We start from the raw sequence: 20,950 nt of genomic DNA, 5'->3' as shown, positions 1-20,950 counted from the left end.
CATGAATCAGTTCAGGAGTCCCGAGAACACAAAATCTGAAAAATGAAAAATGGTGAAATGGGACACGAAGGTACAGCTACCCATCAAAATCAGGTTTGCCCTTGAACCACTCTGGCTTGGCGGTAATAATCACAGTAATTTTGCACGTTTGTGACGGGGCGGGGTTTTAGTGCAATTCCATTTCTTGGGAGTGGGAACAAAACCAGTTGTAAACACCTTTTACCTCCCCTTCTGTTTTCTGGGACTGTAGCATCTGGGGCATGCAATTTGGCTCTGACAGCTGAGAGCTGGAGGAACAGAATGGAGGGAGAAGGGATGATGTCAAGAAGAGACTCACTCAGTTCTCACACGCACAACACGTGTTTATTTTTTGATTTAAGGTAGTAAGAACTGGGTAATGAATTCTCCTCACCAAACAACCTCAGGTCTTTTGTCAGTCTTACTTACCAGGGGCTAGACATTTGATCTTGACCCAGGCTGAGGTTTGGAAGGGCAGGGCCGGTAGCCCTGGGCCCAGAGATGCGGAGGTTGCACTGCTGCTATTCTGGAAAAGGTGAGGCAGTGGGGAAGAGGCTGTGAGCCGCCCCCTGCGCCCCTACAAGGAAGCTGATAGCTGTCTACTTCTTTGAGGGTTTGTCCATAGACCTTGTCTGCTTTCAGTCACACAGAGGAAGCTGAGGCAGCTAATCCTAAGACTGCAGAATTCTTTAATATAAAATGGGCTCAGGTTTTGGTTCAGATCATGGGGTGATTTCCCTAAAGACCTCTGTTTACATGGTCTGGGGGAAGGGGGCTGAGAAAAGACGTTGGACATGGACAGCTTAATTCTCACTCCTCTACTTCATATCTGTGTCCCAGATGTGAAGCTCCTTGTACCAAAGAAAGTCAGTAAACCGTGTCCCCTGGCCTCCAATATGTAGATATTCAAAATTGCTCTCTGGCCTCTAGAAGGCCCACAAAGATACTCTTGCAAAAGGGGGGGAGGGGGGACACGGTTGTTAAGATTTTGGCAAATGACCTTTCTAAATAACTACAAGGGATCTTTCTGAATAACTGCAAGAAACCTTGTGATGGTTTTACACTGAACACGTGACAGGAACATGGGAGGCTGGCCCAAACCCGCCTTGGCCTAGACAAGCAGTGGATTCCCACAGCAAGCTTGAAGACTCTGGTCTGAGGCTTTACCAGAAGGTCTCTGCTGAGTGAGCCCAGGGTGGCTGCTGGGGAGCCGAGTGCCTGGACAGCATCCCCAGGAGCCAAAATAGGATGTTTTCTGATGTCAACTTGATGTTCCATGAGCCCTTTCCTAGAAACCTAGAATAGAAGAAATGTGAATGGAGAGGATGGAGACCATTTCCCAGAAGTTGAAGCTTTGAGAGCTAACAAGCCTCCACCATGCAGTGGAGGTCCTTAGTGTGACTGTGTGGCTTTCCAGTGGATGTTGTCCCCTCTTCAGCTATTCTATCAAAATTAGGGGTCAAACCTTGTTGTTGTTTTTTTTTAAACAAACAAACAAGGCACACTAAGTGCTCCAGCACCAAGGCTGTATGTCCAGAAATTGGGTCTTCTACTCTTCCCACTGTATCCAGAGCATTTACTGGGAGCTGATTGTCTCTCGTTGTCACTTTCCAGATCTGCTTGAAAGACAAATAGAGGGTAGGAAACTATGCCGGTGCCTCTCAGGGGATGGACCAGGCCGGGGCGGACAGACACAGCTGTGTGCTCTCGTGGGGGGCACTTTCGGATGTGGACCTGCTGCTGCCTTTCTGCACTTGAGTTCCTGGGGCAGCTGGTGCTACCTTCGCCACTGCCTCCCCAGAGAGAGAGAAGGCGGCTGAAGACGGTGGGCCTGTCTGACATCATCTGCAGCTGCTCACATGCTTTTAAAATGAGCATAATGTGGTTTCAGGGGCTGGTTAATCTGGGGAAGTCTTCTGTTTGAAATATTTTTCTTTTCATGGCTCCATACCAGCACTCACAAGGCAGCCAGGGGGGATCATGGGTGTCCTTCCCAGATTACCCCTCCTACCGGGCACCCTCTGCACATGCTACATATGTGATGTCCTTGGACATAACGATGCTCCAAGGACTGTGCTCTCATCCCATTTCAGATGAGGAAACTGAGGCTCAGAGAGGTCCAGCAGCCTGTCCTACAACAAGCAGGTGGCAGAACCAGGATACTAAAACAGTGTTCTTTGATGCTGAATCCCACACTGTCTACCTCTGCGGTACAGTTTACTTCACGTCAGCCCTTTGAGCCTCCAGTGCTCGCCTAAGGCCACCTGAAAGCCAGACTCTCCCCATTAGCAGGAGAGCACCCAAAGAAATCAGGTGCACTTCGGTATCCCAGACCATATTTCTTGGACCGTAAGAAAGATGTGAGCGTTTGAAAATAATGCTGGAATGTATTATGCTGTATTAAATATTACCGCATAGACTTCATCAAGCAGAGAATAAATGTGCTGTCCACTGTTCGTAGCCTCATGTATTTTTTTTGTGTTATCCCCAGGGCTAGATTTAGAAAGATCAAGTTAAGAAAAAAGAAATCAGACACTCAAAGTAAATAAATTATTTCAGGCCCGGCTTCAAATTCACTGTTTATACGGGGCCACAGAACTAGAATCCCAAAGGCCTTGGACCGCGGCCTGTAGGAGGCCCAGGGCAGCATGGACAGTGCCCGGCTCCGTTCCCCGACCGGGCTGCTGGCCTTGCTGGGGGTTAACCAGACCAGCAGACCGCTGGCAGGGCCGGAAACCCAGCCCGGCTAAGCAAATGGCACATCATTCCCCGCCCCACGCTTCAATCCTTTCAATGGCCCTTAAAATTAAGCCCCATTTTCTGCACCATCTGGTCACAGCCGCCTCTCCAGCCATCTTTTCTACCATGTAGAGGAGGGAAAAAATATTTTTCCTCTACCCATCTTAAGTTCATTGGTTGGAGCCTTCAAATTTGAACTGACAACAGATGGCTTAACGAGAGAAAAGCAAACGGAAGTTTGTTAATGTGTGCATCAGCTGTATATTCAGGAATACCTATGATGAGTAACTCAAAGGGATAATTAGAACTTGCGCTTCTACAGCATCTTAGCAAAGAATGATAATTTTGTAGAGAGGTAACATGACCAAGGGAAAAAGGACTGCGTTTCTAGGAGCAGCAAATTGTGGAAAGGCCAGTTTATGAGGAAATTGATGGTGGAGAGGGGCTGGCTTTAGCAAAGGTTGGTTATGTGGATTCATCTAATGCCATGTCTGGGCTGATGAGGGTCTACGGCTACCTCCGGCGATTAACTTCTGTCCTTCCTGGGAGAGAGGGGAGGGGGCACCTTTTCCCATTTATGTCCTGCTTTTAGGCCAATAGGAGGAGGGTGGAGAGAGCATGTCTTCTATCTGCTTATTCTCAGTTGTCTTCAGCTCAAAATAATCCTTATGTCAAAGGGGCCTATTTCAGGGAAGCATTTTCTGCTACCTTTGACCCGCCACCAAAACTACTGTAAGCTTCTTGTAAGCTTTTCTTGCTCCCACCTCAGGCCCTTTCACACCAGCCTGGATCGGGCTTTGGTGCTGTTCATGGCTTAGTGAACTAACACCTCATCTTTCACATGGCTGCTCAATTGTCACCTCCTCAGAGAAGCCTCCTTTGACCTCCCTGACTAGCTCAAATTCCCCTATTAGAGGTTGTCACAGCACTAGGTCCCTTTCGTTCAAAGTACTTATCATGGATACAACTTTGCACTAACTCATGATTGAAAAGGCCTGGTTTTCCCCTTGCAGTAAGTTTCCAGAGGGCAGCTCCATGCCCGGCTCTCCCCACTGGCCCAGCACAGTGCCTGACGCACACTAGGCACACATTCAAGGATGGATGGATGGATGGATGGATGGATGGATGAATGGATGAAAGAAATATAGCTCAGCACAGTATTTAGATCTTCTGCTCACAGCAACGGCATAGTCTGTGCTCAAGTTGCAACAGGGAGACACTAAAGGGACCAGCTCACATTTCTTAGCAGTGGTATTAAATTGAAAAGGAGAGCTTGTCACCTCTTACTTCAAATTTCCATACTTTTAGGCCATTCTTAGTGTAAATAGCCTATGGAGAGCTCTTTGCAGGGGAGGATGGGTGGGAGGGAATTCCAAAGAACCAGCTTTTGAGAAAGCAGTGGCCTTCATCCTATGCAAATTCTGCTTGGGAATTAGAACCTAGAGTGTGACTTCTGCTGAGAGTCTTCATTGCATTGTTTCCTCTGGTTGGTTTTTCTACCTTTCTTGCATTTTTATCTTGAGGGACAATGTCCTCATATGAATCCACGTGGTGTGCCTAAGTTGCCCTAAAAGGTATATTTGTATTTGAGATTTGATCTGCTATCAGTAGGGGCACTGAAACCAAGACTCCGGGGTTTAGATAGAGTTGGGCTCTTGATCCCAAAGGCCCTTTGCATAGAGAAAAATTATTTGCCTTATTGGCAAAAGATCCATTTTAAATTTATTTATTTATTTATTTATTTATTTATTTATTTATTTATGCTCAGACTTCTCTTGGCCACATGAACTTGGGCCCACCTCCTCTCCCCCTGCTACTTTCTGGCCCATGTCATGATCTCAGAACCATCTAAGGCTGCCACGCCTATCATCCTATAGGACTACTCAAGGGTCTCCACCCAGGGACAGTGAATCTTACTGAATTTCTGCCAAAAGGTTCTCCTACTACTGTTGTTTGTCACTTGGACACACAGTTCTACTCTTCTTCCCTCCTTTTCTGTAATCTAAATATAAATGCAGGCTAGGAAACTTAGCTCTTTTTGAGGGGTGGGTGTTTGGGCAGGGGGCAAGTTGTCGTATTATCTTGAGTTCAGTTGTGAAACTGAATTCTGTCCCCATGTTTGTTTGGGTTTCGGATGTTTAGCTCCAAACAAGTTGAGGTTTAAGTTGAAACAGGGCCAAATTTGGTAATGTTTTAAGATTCCTCCCGGAGCACAAATCGACCCTTACCTCGAAGCTATGTGTAAGTGAGTTCTTCAGTCTTGAATCTCTGCGTTCCTAGTAAACACTCATGGTAAAAAAACAGTTAACAATTAATCTGCTTGTGTTCCAGTGACTTGAAAAACAAGCATCCACACCTCTGAGGCCTCATTTTATCAAGCTCTGAAGGACAGCTTTAGAGCTGGTGTAAAAGCCTTGGTTTATCAGCTCCAATAGCCTGGAAACGCCTCAGACCTGACTCTTTGGGATGAGCAGAGCGGAGCAGGCTTAGGAATTCCAAGAAGGCAGAATCAAGATAGAGAGCTGCCAAAGCTCACAGATGTGGAATGAAACCAGTTTCTAAACCTGATTCCTCTGCTCAGTTGTAATGTGCTTAGAACCTGGACTCACTTGCGGTTTCTGCAGCTGATGAGGCTGTTTTGAACCTGGAATGATGCTTCCTTTGTGTGTTTCTGTGACTGAAACATAAAGATGATAGATCCAAGCTTTCTAGGAAGGCTGCTGTTGAAACCATAGAAGTATTGATTTTGTCTGTCTGGTGTTTCCGAAGTGCCAAATTGGGTGTTGTGTGTGTCCTGGGACTGCCTTTCTCTCTGTAACTCGGCCCCCAAACTGAGAATGATAAACTTGCTAAAGTTAGTGATCCTGTCTCTTAGATTCTATTCGGTGTTGTCCCATGTCGTGTCCCCAGTTTACAGGAAGAGCAGTCTTTCTAGACTGGAAATTCAATCAGGGCCCTTTTTAATGGTTATTTCCATGAAGAGTTTTTAGCAAGGCTCGTAAATCAGAAGCTTAAATAAGTATGGATCTTATGTCTTCTTTTGAGATTGGCTTGCAGTAAAGCCTGTGGGTTAATTATACCAGAAAGGAGAACATAGAATAAATTTGTGTTGTAAGTGCTTGCTTTTCACCTCCTGTGCAACAGGAGATAGTCTATGCTAGTGGTTCCATTATAGCATCTAAATGTTTATACTATTGCTACTCAAAATTTGGTTGCTTTGTAGTTCCTACTTGGGGATTGAATTGAAAAAACTAAATTAACTTCAATGTCATACATGATGGAAGCGCCTTGTTTTTCTATAGTTTGGGGGAGGCTGTGTCATTGACATTAGGTGGTAGTTGTTTTAAAGGACTCTGGTTACCCACACGTGCACACATCATTAAAGAAGTGATTAGCAGTCTTTAATAATGTCCAATCGGTGGCTACAAATTAATATGTTTAAAACACCTGTTACTTGACCACATTTATCCTACTCTCCTGTTCATTGGCGATGACCAGCAGAGTTAATGAGAGGCCTCAGCATTACTGTGTTTCACTGCTCATTACTTGGGGGTGGTTGGTCTCATTTTTATTTTTTCACATGTAGGTGGACAAAACATTTATCAGCAGGTAAATCCAAGAGGAACTGTATTACAAGTGTCCTTTTAGACTTGCAAGCTCCCTCAGATAGTTAACTTTGCACAAGAGTCTGGGTGGTTTTCGTTCCACGCCTTTTTGTGTAATGCTGTAAGAGCTTCTGCTTGATAAAGCAAAGCAATCCGGGTTGACAACAGCGTTAATTATTTTAGAAATTATCAAGTGACTACATCTGCATGTTGTGCTTTGTTTTTCCATTGATAACAGTTCAACAGTTCTTTGGCAAACGAGATTTCTTTATTTCTCTCTCTTTTTAAGAGGAAAACCTTGGGTCCATCAGGTTAATTTTTTTCTGAGGTGAGAGACCCAGATGGAGTTACACAGGTCTCACTCAGCGGGGTCGCAGCTCCGACCTTAGACGATGAGCATTTCTGACTGAAGTCTGAGAGAGCTGGGCAGAAGTCCTGAGAGTTGGGCTCCGCGGTGGCTGGCGGGACCAAGATCCTAGTCCCTGAGGAGCACTCTGGGTGTGGGGCCTGAGGCACTGGCCTAAACTGGAAAGATCACACTTCTCAGCACCTGCTGACTCCTCCAGGCTTTGTTGCTGGGGGCTCTCTCGTGAAAGGCCGCGGTGTTCTCTTTTAGGTGGGGAGGGAGGAGAGAAGGCTCCCCTGGTGCGTGTGCTCAGAAGGAGGGGTTCCTGGGAAGAGAGGGGTACATAATTAATGGGTGCTCTGTGCATCTTCATGACTCCAGGTGTGCTGGGGACCCCTGTGCTGGTCCCAGGTGCAGCACGATAGGAGGGCTGGGGAAGGGGGAGAACGCCAGCCAGGAATGGATTTAAGAGGCTCAAAGGACAGAAGCTTGTGTTTTGTGTGTGTGCGTGCGCACAAAGACATCCATCAACAGCCCAGAAATTGGACTGCCATTCAGTTTTCAAACAAATGGCTTGTTTATTAAACTGAAAGCTGCTATCTCCATTAGGAAATATTCAATTCCAGCGGTCATCCCCAGCCCTGAGGGGTAAAGAGCCTCCCTCCTCCCAAATCTGCTTTGCTCTGTTCCCAAACAATGCTTTGAAGTGCTGGGTTCTCCTAATGGAAGATAAGTCATCAGTTAACCCAGCTGGCGGGTTAAACTGAAAATGGATTTTTCAAGAATGGGATTATCTCTGAGTTGTTAACCATTGATTGACATTATTTATCTGGAACATATTCTTATGCAAAGGCTTAATCTCCACCTAGGCAGAGGCTGACAAAAGTGCAGAAATATTCTAGTTATTTGGTTTGTTTTTGAAGTCAGTCTAGTAATTGGGTCTCAAATCACTTGAGGCTGGGGTAGGAATGACTATAGTTTCCTTTCCAAACAAGTTATATTTCAGTTCCTTTAGGAATGAGTCCTAATGCTGTTCAATTCCCAGTTTTTTTGTTTGTTTTTTGTTTTGTTTTGTTTTCCAAAAAGTAAGCAGAGCGATTTATGATAATATTAGCAAAAAAGAATTTAAGTATAATGCAGATGTGGTAAATCAGTGATTGTGTGCTTGAGCTTTGCAAGTGAAAATAAGTTTTCCCTTTATTTCTTTTACTTTCAGATACTTTCAAATACTAACAGATGCCAGTGTTAATTTACATACAATTTCAGGAAAACATCAGTTTCATAAATCAAGCTAATTCATATTGTTTTTCCAGTAAACCTTTAGTTTTCTGGTATGCTTATGAGACCACAAAGAGATATAAAAAATTAATTGCCAAAAATTTAGAAAGTAAATTAGGATACTTATTCCACTACCCTAATACAGTCAATAATTATTTTAGTTTTTTCTAGTCTGTTTCCCCCTGTGTTTGCTGCAAAGATGTAATCCTTCTCCTTTGGTTCTGTTTCATACTTCACTGGCCTCAAAGATGTTTAAAAAATGCTGCCTCATGCTGCTTAGTGGGCACTGTTTCTGTTGGTGGCAATGAAAAGTTTAAGAAATAGATAGTGGTAATGGTTGTGCAACATTGTGAGTGTAATTAATGGCCACTAAATCATACACTTAAAATGGTAACTCGTATGTTATATTATACCTCAATTTTTTAAAGAAGTATATGAAAACTATGCCCCCCACCAATTTTTTCCTTTTTTTTTTTTTTTTTTTTTTTTTTGAGAAGTTACAAAGCATTGGCAGATTTCAGAGTCTGTAATGCTAGGAGAAAATTTTAGCATACAGTTTGTTCTTCATGAGATTTTAAAAAATGAAACTTTTCAGTAGTGTTCAGCATTTGGACGAAGCCAGTAATTCGGAGGGGAAATGTCAGCAGTGGGGTGACCTGTTAGAACTGAAGAGCCCTGGAGGTTGAGAGGTCACATTTTAGGCTGAGGTCATTAAAACCCCTGCGGGGAACACAGCAGCCTCCTCCCCTCCCCTGGGCTCCTGCCCGGGCCCGCATCCTCGGCCCCCGGGAAGGAGGACCCTGAAGATAGCACTTGGCTGACAATGACAGATTAGTAACTGCCCCAGTAGCCTTCCAGTTTACAAAAGCACGAATGCAAACCCTGCCCTCTGAGCGCCCCAACAATGACTGGGCAAATCCTCTGGAAGGAGGTGGTGGTGCAGTTCATACCCCTGGGGTGTTTCTCACACCAGCAGGTTTGGGGTGGGGGCGGGAGGGGAGCAAACAGGTTCGGCCTGGGCCTTGTGGGAAAGCCCAGCGAGAGAGGGAAGGGCATGAAATATCTGCCAAGCTTTGGGAGGAGGGGGAAGGAAGACCCCAGAGCAATACACAGTGGCACCCCGATCTAGAGCACCGTTTGGGGTGGCCGGGGTTCACGTCACAGCCTGGGGGCTCCTTCCTGGACCATACGTCTGACTTCCTTTACCCTGGGGACCTCTGGTCCCAGAAATGGTTGTAAGTGCTGCCTTTGTGTTCCTGAACTCTTACATACTGCAGCTGATGCTGTGATCCAGGCTAAGACCACCTGTGTGTTTGAATCTAATTGGGCTCTGGGTTTTAAACATCTCATGTTTTTTTGGGCCATTGTTTTGTGTTTATGTCCCAGCTCTGAAATTAATTGGCCTAATCCATTATTTGTTAAACATGAATTAGAGAGTGAAACCAAGAAGTGATTTTAAAGAATGCTTTTCAAAAAAGAGGCGTAACCACTTTGCGGAAAGGAAAACATGCCAACTTAGGCACTTGGGCATTGCGAAGTGACACTGAGGGAAAGTTGTCTTAGCTGGGGGCTGAGAAAGCCCTTGTTACGACCCAGTCTTCACAGGTGAAGCCTTGTCTTCTTTTCCTCCTCCGTCCCCCAGTGACCAAATATCTTGATAAGCTGAGATACAGGACTTTTAACCATCTGCACTGATTCTGAGGTTCAGCGTGATATCACCAACGCAGGGGGACCGTGGCTCGGGGTTATATTTGTTCATTTTGCATAAGATGTGCTCAAAAAACTTAGGGGAAACAATGGGAGAGTAAGAGTTTTACAATACAACAATGCAACATCTTGGCTCTGGTCAATCTTCTAACATCTCACAGTTTGAGATGTTGGTTTGTTGTGTTCCTGCCCCATCCCCACACCCAGTCTCTGTTTTTTCCTGTTCTTGGATTCCCCACCTTCTGCCCTGCTTGTCTGGGGAGGGGTCCGTGTTTGGATCCCAGCTATTGTGGTCAAAACTGTGCACATGATAAACACATTCTTGGGAGTGCCTAGGCATTATCTAGAGAATTCCAACCACCCAGTTGAAGAGAAAGTCACTCATCTGGAGCATTTAGAGAACTCCAAACATCTGAAGTAGGGGCAGATGGCAGGCACAGCTTTTTAAGATACAGCTAAGAGCTCAAAATGAATTCTTAGATTCAGTGAGCCGTGGCATACCATGTGTCCTGGGAAAGTAGAAAGAGATGCCAAGATTTGCTTCTTCAGGGTGGACTTGGGAGAGCTGGACAAGCCAGGGTTTAGATCTCAGCTCCGTCATGTGCTTGCTTTGTGTCTTTGGACAGACTACTTAAGCTCCAATCCTCAGTGTCTTCATCTGCAAAATTGAGATTATACCCTATTTCCAGGTGTTGTTGTGTGGATTTATTGAGATAATGTATGTAATACGCATTGCAATTAGTAGTTGTCACCCATATCATTATAAAGAAAACTGACATCTGGAAGGAATGCTAGGATCCATTTAGAGTATGTGGTCAAGTAGATAAGCATCTTGGAGCTAACCTTCCTTGTTTGATAAGCCTCTAGTCCAAATGGTTTCAACTTCTGTGTCTGCTTTCACAAGAGGCAGGATCGTGTTAAAGACCCTGAGACAGGGACCTCCATCGAACCCCAGGTTCACCACTCACTGCCGGCTGCCTTGAGGCAGGTCACCCCTTAACACTGTGAGTCTGCTTCCTGACCTGTACAATCAAGAACACTGGCTCCATAGGCTGATTTTGAGAAATAAATGTGATCGTGCATTAAAATCACTTAGTGCAATGCCTGGCATATCACCAATGCTCATTATAAGTTATGATGCCTACTCATCTCCAGCAAAGCCTTTAAGGCCTTGAGGCCCCTGTGTCCCTTCTCCAGTTCGACAAGGTGCATACTCATTGCCACCCCTGGGACTTCGTAATCTTCATAAAGCAGCTTCTGTGGGCAACAGCATCTCTGCCTGCAGCCGCTGCTGCTGCCCAAGCCTGCACTTACTTCACAGGTAGTTCTTTACTCTTCCTGTTTTGTCCACAAGTTTTAAAACATGCAAGTAGCGAGGGGCCACCCCACCCGCCTCTGACGTGTCTTGAAAAATTCCTTTACTGACTTGCGAGCAGAGGAGAAGGCAAGAGCAATTACTTTGTGTGAGGGTCCGCTCTGTGAGACCGGTGGCTTTCACAGGCTGCCTCTCACGTGATTTGCATAACAGGTTGGAGGTGGGTGTGTTTCTTATTGCCACTGTGCCCAATTACCACACACTTTGTGGCTTAAAACAAGAAATTAATTTTCTCCCAGTTCAGGAGGCCAGAAAGTCTGAAATCAGGGACGGCCGGGTTGTTCCTTCTGGAGGCTCTGGGGGAGCATCTGTTCCATGCCTTTCTCGTAGCTTCTGGTGGTGGCCAGCCGTCCTGGGCACCCCTTCACTTGCAGATGCGTCGCTCCAACTTCTCCGTCATGAAACTCCTCATGGAATTCTCCTCTGCGTGCATTTCTGTGTGTCCTTTCCTTTTATAAGGACACCAGTCTTTGGATTTAGGGCCCACTTGAATCCAGTATGACCTCATCTTCACTAATTACATTGGCAAAGACCCTGTTTCCCAAAATGGTCACATTCTGAGGTTCCCAGCAGACGTGAATTTGGGAGGGGACTCTGCTCAACCTGCCACAGTAATTATACCCACTTGACAGATTTTGAGCCTGGGTTTCAGAGAGGAGACAATCCCTCATTTGTCAGCATCTCACAGTCAGCTTGTGACACCAGTGGGGCCAAACCCAGACCTTGAGACTCACGTACTTCCCGCTGGGTTGCCTTACCACACACACACTGACGGACAATGGAAGAGGGGTCTAAAAACCATGGCAGCAAAGTGGTTAGCAGCACTTGGCCACTAGATCAAAGGGGTCTTCTGAAGGGTAAACAGGATGAAGCAGAGACTATTCAAGCAAATGGCAACCCCCTTTCTTGTTGCTGGTTCTCAGACTTGATCCTGTTTGCACGATTGGTATAACATGTTGGTTCTCAAACTCAGAGCTCTGCTCCTGGGATTCTGTGGTGGGGCAGAGATTCCTCATAAACGAGACAAGAGGTGACGGTTGGCTTCTGTTGGCTTTAAGCAAAAGGAAGGAGTACATTTCTGTGCATGAAGCCAAATACCCTCCCACAACTTTTCCCACACCCTGTCCTTACTGCTAGCTTATTCTTAACATGCAACCTCTTGGATGGAGAAATTCTGTGCTTTCCTTCTCCTGCAGAGGTTCCTTCCTGACATTGAGAACCACACAGGCAGTACACGGAAGCAGGTGACCGGCCTTCAGTGGCCCCCAGCGGCCCCCAGCACTGGGCTACCCTGACATTTCCCAAAATGTGGTCCAGCAGAGCTGGCCCAGGTCAGGACTGGGAGAGCACAGAGCAGTGGCAGGAAAGAAGTAATTGCATGTGCTCCGCTGGTTCTGGCTTTAGTACAGGGGTGGAGGTCCTTGGTATTAAGTAAGGGCAAGTTTCCCTTAGTTTAAACCCACGTTGATGAGGTCTAGTACCAGCCTTAGAATCCTGTGTGGTCAACAGCATTAGTTTGCAACATGAAGTGGGAGAGGAAATTGGAGTAGGCCTGGCTCGCCCTGCTCTTCATCAACGCGTGGCCTGAGCCTCCGCTCGGTCCTGGCAGAACGGACTCTCAGATTGACTATCTGGACTTTCCTGGAGTTCTCCCTTTGGCCAGAGAGCGACAGAGCGAATGGCATCCGGGTCTGCTTGCTGCCCAGTCTGGCTTCACATATGGTCTTGTGCTTTTCAAGAAACATAAGAAAAGGCCATTTGTGGGTTTTTAGAGTAAGTGGCAGTTCATGGTGACACTAGTATCCGTGATGGTGAGACCTGTTCAGTGGATGGTCATCTAAACCTTCTAGAGCCTTCCAGCAGTTCCCTTGCAATCCATCAGTAGCTGATTCAATAGGCTCAAACCTTTTTTCCTGCTGGTAAGTGGTAGGTGCGTCCTTTGGTTGAGTTTTCTTAGCACTCACCAGGAATTTCATTTAAAAAACACCTCTTGATTGTTGGTACTTTTTTTTCTTCTCTGGAATTGTTGGTGCTGTCTTGGGGACAGGGAAGGTTGTTGTTTCCACACTTCCTGCCTTGGAGCAGGGAAGAGCTCTGTGATTCCTGTAAGAGGAGAGGCTCCTCACTAAGCGCTCTTGCTGACCTTATGCCCCCAGGCCGAGCCCGAGGGCAGGGATCCTGAGGCTGAATTGGCATTGGGTCCAAGGTCTGTGGTTGCCTCAGTGAAGTGCTATTGTCCATCTGCCAACCTCCTCCCCCACATTTGCTTAAAACACTAATAAAAGACATAGTGGTTTTGCTTACAGAAGACTAGACTTAGCAAACCCAAAATACTATTTTTAAAACTTTACTCAAATCTTTGAGAAATTGATTCATATGCATGGAGGCCCTGAGTGAGTGAGTGTGTGTGTGTGTGTGTGTGTGTGTGTGTGTGTGTGTGTATGTGTGTGTCTATCTATCTGTCTTATAGGTGGATGAGGAGGTTACAAGATTAACTCATCTGCACATTTAAATGGACTGGAGCAAAAAAATGACTGTTGTTTAGAATAACAAATAAAGTCAGCCGCCAATTTTTCTTCTTTACTTGACCGATCGGACCTTGGGAAAATTTTCAGTGGGGGTTTCCTATGACATATCCTCTCTGTGACATAGCCCATGAAATTCTATGACATTTGACTTCCAAAAAGGAATCTGGTTACTCATAGAGTGTTTCACAACTTTTCTGGGAATTGACAGCTCTTGGAAGGAAAATATATATGACTGCAAGTCAATTATAATCTTTGATGAAAAAGGAAGCTTATCTTATCATACAATTGTATAGAGTGAAAAGTCTGCTCCTAAAAGTGTGATACATTACAACAAGAAAGCGCACTTCCTCAAGAGAAGGCCACGTTTTGGTGCACACTTGTTCCTGATGGCTGAGTAAGGGCCTTGCTACCCGTTTTGTTGACGGGAAATGGAGACTGAGGTGTTGCAGTACCCAACAAGCAGAGGAGCCTTGGCCTTTTGTATGTCTACATGCATTTAAAGCTCCAGTTTGTAACATTGCTTTTCAATATTCCTTTTCTGATTACAAAAGTAACACAAGCTCAGTGATGCAAACCTTAGAAAGTAAAAATGACAGGCTCAACTTTAGATTTTCATCCTCCCTTCAATATTAAGTTTTCCCCATTTTCCACGATTAACCAGTTAATACATGGATGTGGTTCTTCCAGACATACTGACTTTGAGATAGTGACTCAGTCTCCTCCAGGTACCTAATTTCTCATTATGGGTGCCATATTTCCTTTTAATTCTTACCTGTATTACTATTTATATATGTAATATTTATGTATGCACATTTAAGTATATAAGTATATTTACTATATTAAATAATATGAGTATAATATTTATATGTTATAAAATATATATAATTATTTAAATATATATTTAAATATATGTAAATATTTTATTTATCTTTTTAGAGATAGGGAGAGAAACATCATTGTGTGATTGCCTCTCACGTGCCCCCTACTAGGGACCTGGCCAGCAACCCAGGCATGTGCCCTGACTGGAAATTGAACCAGCAACCCTTTGTTTTGCACTCTGGCACTCAATCCGCTGAACCACACCAGCCAGGGCATATTTATGTTTTTATTAAGTACATTTTTTTCACAAGTTAATATATGCACATGGTCAAGAATTCAAATGGTGTAGAAAAGGACACAATGAAAAAAACTCTGCCACCTCTAATGCTTGGTGCTCCTCTTGCCAGACAAAACCATTGTTACCCATTTCTCATATATCCTTTCAGGAATAATCTCTGCATATACATATACATATATATATATATATATATATATATATATATATTCAAATTTATTTTTGTTAACAACAAAAGTAGCATAGTGTACATGCTCTATACCATGTATATAAGTGACTACTTGGCACTTAACAGTAGATCTTTGAGATTGTTCTATATCATTTCTCATAGAGCTGGGAACTGTACTATTTTCTTAAAGTTTGCATAATGTTCCATTTTATGAAAAGTCCAGCCCCCTATTAACTTAGGTTATTTTAGTCTTTTATTGTTGCAAGCAATGTGGCATTGGAGATGCTTGGGTATGGGTCATTTTATACCTGTTCCACTGTATCTGAGTATAAATAGTATAAATTCTTGGAAGTAGACTTACTGGGTGAAAGACATAAAATTGAGCACGCATGCCAAATTGCCATGCAACTTCATGGAGTTGGGTGAAAGTCCCAGTTTTCTCTTATACTGGTAACTCATATTATTGGCAGATTTACCTTACAACTTAATTTTGCTTTTCTTCTATAGGAGAGGGATTGGGAATCTTTGTATGTCTACGAATAAGTTATATACATTTTGTGTGTCAACTGTGTGTACATGTTTTTTGCCCATTTTTTTTTTAATGTTTGACTTCTTGGTCTTGTTCTTATTGATTTGTAACGGTTCTTTATGTATCATGAATAGTAAAACTTTGTGGTATGAGTTGCCAATATTTTCTTGTCTATTTTTATCTTCGCCACCATTCATCGGGTCCTTTTACTGTAGGACGAGCCCTATCCGGGGAACTTGTGTTTCCTGTCAGCTCCCTAAGACAGTGCTAGTTTATACCATAACTCAGAGGAAGAAGCCCGGGTCTGTTGGAGACAGACACCCATTCCTAACCAGAACTCTGTACTGCTATGTGCACGATAATAATACAACATCATTCTAGGTTGCTTTGCAGTTTTGACAAGTATCCTTTCTAAAGGTTGCATAGCATTTCATCCGTTAAGCAAATTGCTATTTTCAGATGCTGGTTTTTGTACTACACACATCTTTGTTGCCTGAGGGTTTTCACTGTTCTAGACAAGATTACAATGCATTTCTTCTAAAGCTTAGCCCTCCATGCTGCACCATTATGGCACCTATATTCCTGGAGAAGATAAGAATATAGTGTCTGAGGTTGCAAGCAGGGGGACCTCTTGAGTCTAAGATCTTTGATAGATGGACTCACAGACTTGAGACAGGAACAGAGTGCATGCCGTGCACTGCCCTGGGGCCTGCTAGATTTTTCAGCCCCTTTCCGAGGTCACCACAAGTTTCATCTGGTTCTGGAATTAAGCAAACTAGGTTCTCCTCCTCCTCCCAAAGCCTACCTTTTGGGCAGTATTGGAGGCAATGAGAGGGTATACTGGGGAATGGGAGGGTGCAGTAAGAAGGGTTAGAGCTTGGCAGTTGGTGAACTACTTTTTTTTCCCTATAGAATACTGTGTCTTATAAGAATAAATGAGACCATGGCACGGACATAGTTGAGTGGTCTGTACATCCGTGTATGTCTTTCCCGGCTGCGGGCTCTGTAGGTGTCAGGGTCCTGGCCAGTGGGAAGGTGCTGAGTCTGGATTTCCTAAAAGCCTGTCCTGTTCCCTTCTCACCAGTTTTCCCTCAGTAAACTAGGGCCGGGTATGTCTTACTTCCCACACTTTACTCTATTAGGGATTCCTTTGGATAAACAAGCTCCTATTTTAAATTGTAAATATTCCCATCAAATTCACATCAAAGTGCAGATTGCTTTAAAGCCTGGCTCCCTGCTGAGATGAGGAGTCTTTTGGAGATGGGACTTGGAGAAAGGACCGTGCTGGAAGGCAGTGAGGGAAGAAAGGCCTGGGGAGGGCACCGTGGCCCAGGCCGTTTAGAAGGGGCATCCGGAGGTCCTGGGCACGCGTGTGCGTGTGCGCGCGTGTGTGCATGCACGCACACGTGCCTGCCAGGAAGCAGTTTGAAAAGCCACAGACCTCCACTTCCCTCTGCCCCAGGGAGCATACGGAGGGAGCCCTCTCCAGGGCCCCCACCTCCCCACTTGGCAATTCCTGGTCTTACCATTTTCGAAACCAGCCTGTCCACGTTGTCTGCTCCCATCTCCTTCTTCCTGATCTCAGCAAATCCGTTTGGGAACATCCCGTCACACTAGGGCACAAAAATGGGATGGTTCCACTTAGCAGAATGAACTCCTTCAACTGAAGAGATAAAGTCCTGACAAGGCGGGGAGTTCCTTCCTGGAACTTTTGTAATCTCTTGGCAGAACTAGCCAGTGGTTTTCAGGGGCTGCTGCTGCTGCTGCTGCCGCCTTGGCTTGCTTTCTCTCAGCTCCGTTCCCCCCATCACCAGACTCAGAATGGCCCAGTGCCTCACCTTTGTACATGCTGACATCACAATTACCGGTTAGGAGCAAAAAAGGAAGTGATTTTGGTGGGGAGGGGCATTCACTTGGTCTGGATCTCTCATCTTACAGACCAGGAGCCTGAGGTCCAGAAAAGAAACACAGCCTTCCCCAAGTCAGGAGCAGTAGGCACGTGGTTTCAAAGACACTCTGTCGCTGCCTTGCCTTTGCTTCTTAAATTTTCCTTATTGATTCTTTGGATTAGCGCTGTGCCCTTCTTGGGTCTGCTTCCTCCTGAACTGCCCAGCGTGGCTCCCAGGGGCAGAGGCCTGCCCTGTGGTACAGGTCATGGATTCGGAGCCCTGTTCCTGACCCCGGGCAGAGCTTGGCCCCGTAGCCTGGGGCCCGCCCCTCTGTGGAATGGGGGAGACTGTCCAGCTTGCTTTTGGTGGGAGGAGTAAACAGAGAAGATAGGTAAGAGTGTGCAACACTGACCTGGCACCCAGTAGGTGTGCCATAGCTGTTGGCTGGGTGATGGTCACAAAAACGCTGAAGGCCTCCAGGTTCCAGCTGCTGAGCTTCACAAATTGCATGTTGTGTCTCAGTCAACAGGAGGAGTGTGTTTCCAGACTGCTTCAGGTCCCCCAAGGCAAAGCACCCTCCGAGACTAAACAGAAGATCAGGTTACAGCACCAGGCAGGAGCCTCGAATTGACAGTACAAGTTGGTTTTCCAAATCAACCCCAGCTCAGAGTCTGTGCTGAGGGGAGGGGAAGGGGAAAGGTGAGCAGCAGCCAGGTGAGTGCTGCTGGCTTCTGCTCTGCTCCTTCCCATTGGAGACCCCTCTGCGAAGCATAGCATGCGGGGCAGCTGGGTTTATGCTGTTTCGGCCTAAAACCACCTTGCGGATTGGATTTCTCCCTCTGCCTCTGAGTATCAGCCACTTTCCTGGAGCACCTCACTGGGACTTTGCAACAGAATATTTTTCTAAACTGCACTCTACTTTTGTAGCTGGAGGGAAGTGTGTGTACATGTGTGTCTGTGTGTGTATGTGTGTTTGTGTGTGCGCACAAATATACATGCATGAATGTGCATATGCGCACACACGTATATGTATGAGTATGTCCATGTGTACGTGTGTGTGCATTGCTTTGCTCCAAGTCCTGCAGTAACAAAGTACCATGCATTGAGTGGCTTAAATGACAGAAATTTATTGTCTCACAGTTTGGAGATTAGAAATGCAAAAGCCATGTGTCATTAGAGTTGGTTCCTTCTGATGGTTGTAGGGAAGGGTCGCCCTCTCCGTGGATTATATATATATATGGCTGTCTTCTCTCACTGCCTCTTCACGTTGTCTTGCTTCTTGGTATGTCTCTGCCTAAATCTCTTTATCAGCACACTAGTCGTATTGGATAAGGGCCAACCCTAATGACCAGTAACTCGATTACTTAAGACCCTTTCTCCAAATAAGGTCGTTTTGAAGAACTAGGTGTTAGAACTTCAACACTTGAAGTTGGGGTGGGGGTAGGGAAAGACACAATCCTTCTATAACAGGGTACCTGTATGTGTGTGGTAAGCCATAGCATCTCTGGCTCCAGTCAGAAGCATGCCTACTACTTAGATAGTAGTGCTTTCAGACTCCATACAATTTTCTCTTTTGTGAGCAGGGCACATTTCTAAGCTTTTTTAAAATTTATTTTTTAACCAGCCTCCTCAGTGGTTCTGAGGGCCAGGTGCTGTAGCAGGTCCTGGCTGTCACTCTTGTGTCTTGGCTTGGGGGCATCTCTTCATGGAAGACCCCACCCTTGGTGTTTGTTTTTTTCCCACCTCATTTTACTTTAGACTGTGGAGTAGCATCTTGAAATGCCTTTGGCTGTACAACTGAACATTCCAGTTATTCCAAAGGGCACATAAATTCCAAGTTTCCACAGCACTCCGTGGTGATTTGACATCACCAAGTCTGTTATTAAGAAACTCTCAGATAGTTCTTAGTAACTTTCAGTAAATTAAAAAATGTCACTTCGGCATGTAAACTGTTGTAAAGGGTAGTATACTACCAGCTTCCTTTTCAGAGGATCTTCCTAGGCTCCATCCACTCTGATCATTCCTTCCTTGAGCTGTGCTTTTGCGGGGGTTCCAGGAGGTCTGCTTGCGGGCCATCCGGCCAGCCCTGCTGCTGTCTTCGGGCTGCTCACCTGGTTCACCAAGACAAACTGCTCCCAAGCTGACCCCAAAGATCTGGCCCCACAGGACCACGTTTGACCCTTGTCCTCCTCTTCCTAATCACTTTACTATAAAAACACTCAATTCTCTTTGTCTTCACAATCTCACCGAAGAAAATGAGTTCTTTGTGGCCCAGCATGGACCTAGCATTCTGATTGATTTGGGGCAGACCCCCGGTTAAGCCCCACATTTTCTAGGTCTCGCTCTGGTGAAAGAGAGATGTTTGGGATGCTCCTGTGTCCCTCAGGCAAGTGTGGACGTTTTCTTCCCGGCAGAAGATTCTGGTTAGCTGTGGGAGAGTGGAGCCTCCGCCCCCAGACATATCCCTGATATTGGAGCACTCGTCCCCGACTTCTAATTCTTGTCCCACTTCAGCATGGGCCATTGTGTAACCATTTAAAATACGCCTTCCAAAAGCCATTAAGGGCCATGAAAAATGCTTGTGAGGTAATATGGAGTAAGAAAAAAAAGAAGTTGGCAACAAAATCACATATGCTGTCTGGTCTCAACTATATTAGATACACATTTTTTTCAAAAGGGGACTACATGGAATGCAATAAAATATTAACTGCTTTCCTCTGAGAGGAGGGAGACTGAGTAACTTATCTTCTACGGTGAGCCTTTCTTACTTTACAGACACATCGAAAAATTCCTACACACTTCGTTTAACTGGATCTTCAGGCTCTTTCAGATTTTTTGCTACCTCAGCCTCACGGGGATATTAATTCCCTGCTTATCCAAGGCCCATCTCTGACTTTCCAAGAAGACAGCCATGACTGGTTCCTATCAGGCCCTGCCCTCCCTGCTCAGCCCCAAACACCGAACACCCTGGGACCTTCTGGCTGGACAGACCGCAGGCCGCTGCCCTCCTGGCTCCCTGCTCCCGCCTGCCAGCAAGGGAGGGGCCAGGCCTCCTGGAAGGGGGTTAAAGTCCTTCTTTGTGTGAATGGCCTTTTAGGGAGCAGAGGGAGGGCCAGCTGTGACATCACAGGCTTCAGTCAGGAGGCTCAGAAGGAATGTGTCCAGCTTGAGCCAGGGCGCAGGAATCTGTCTGGAAAGAGAGGCCATTCTGACTGGGGACGTTTGAGGTACACGCTCTGGGCAGGGTAAGCTGAGTCTGCTCACCTATCTTACTGTCCTGTTCTCTGTGATCTGGAAGGAGAGGGTTTGCTTTGCAGGCCAGAGGCTTTGTGCAGGGCTGTGCTGTGGAGCTTTTTCCTGCTAGATAAAGTGGGCAGCTGAGATTCCACTGGCCACCAGCATCTTTTTTTTTTTTTCTTTTTGGCAAATCTTGTGAAACTCCAGCTTTCATAGGGCCCAGAGGAAGCTACGCCCAAATGTGTCATGTGTGCGAGGGTATACAAGTCATCTGTGGCAGATAATGCTTTGGAAGATGGTACGTGAGTGTGTCTGTGAAGCAGGGAGTATATGTGAGTCCTTTTCCAAGTGACCCAGCGATTCTAGTAACTGGTTTTCTAGTCATTGCCTTGTATTCATTTGGTCTACAACTAGCC

At 45.5% G+C, this 20,950-nt stretch overlaps 1 protein-coding gene across 7 annotated transcripts in view; it reads left to right on the top strand.

Moving 5' to 3' along the window:
- Positions 1–20,950, top strand: part of PALM2AKAP2 (PALM2 and AKAP2 fusion) — a 399,871-nt gene that overhangs the window by 340,053 nt on the left and 38,868 nt on the right. The window contains exon 1 of one of the 7 annotated variants that reach the window (XM_054584544.1): positions 20,799–20,832. The exons of the other annotated variants lie outside the window; for them this stretch is intronic. Within the exon in view, the coding sequence (XP_054440519.1) occupies positions 20,818–20,832 (15 nt within the window). The 5' untranslated portion in view covers positions 20,799–20,817. Of the gene's footprint in view, positions 1–20,798; positions 20,833–20,950 lie in introns of those variants that run through there. 7 annotated transcript variants of the gene reach the window in all.

The sequence above is a fragment of the Pteronotus mesoamericanus genome, unplaced genomic scaffold (genome assembly GCF_021234165.1).
Source record: "Pteronotus mesoamericanus isolate MK-2021 breed Mesoamerican mustached bat unplaced genomic scaffold, CSHL_Meso_final contig_78, whole genome shotgun sequence".
NCBI lineage: Eukaryota > Metazoa > Chordata > Mammalia > Chiroptera > Mormoopidae > Pteronotus > Pteronotus mesoamericanus.
This window is presented reverse-complemented; position numbering and strand designations above follow the sequence as displayed.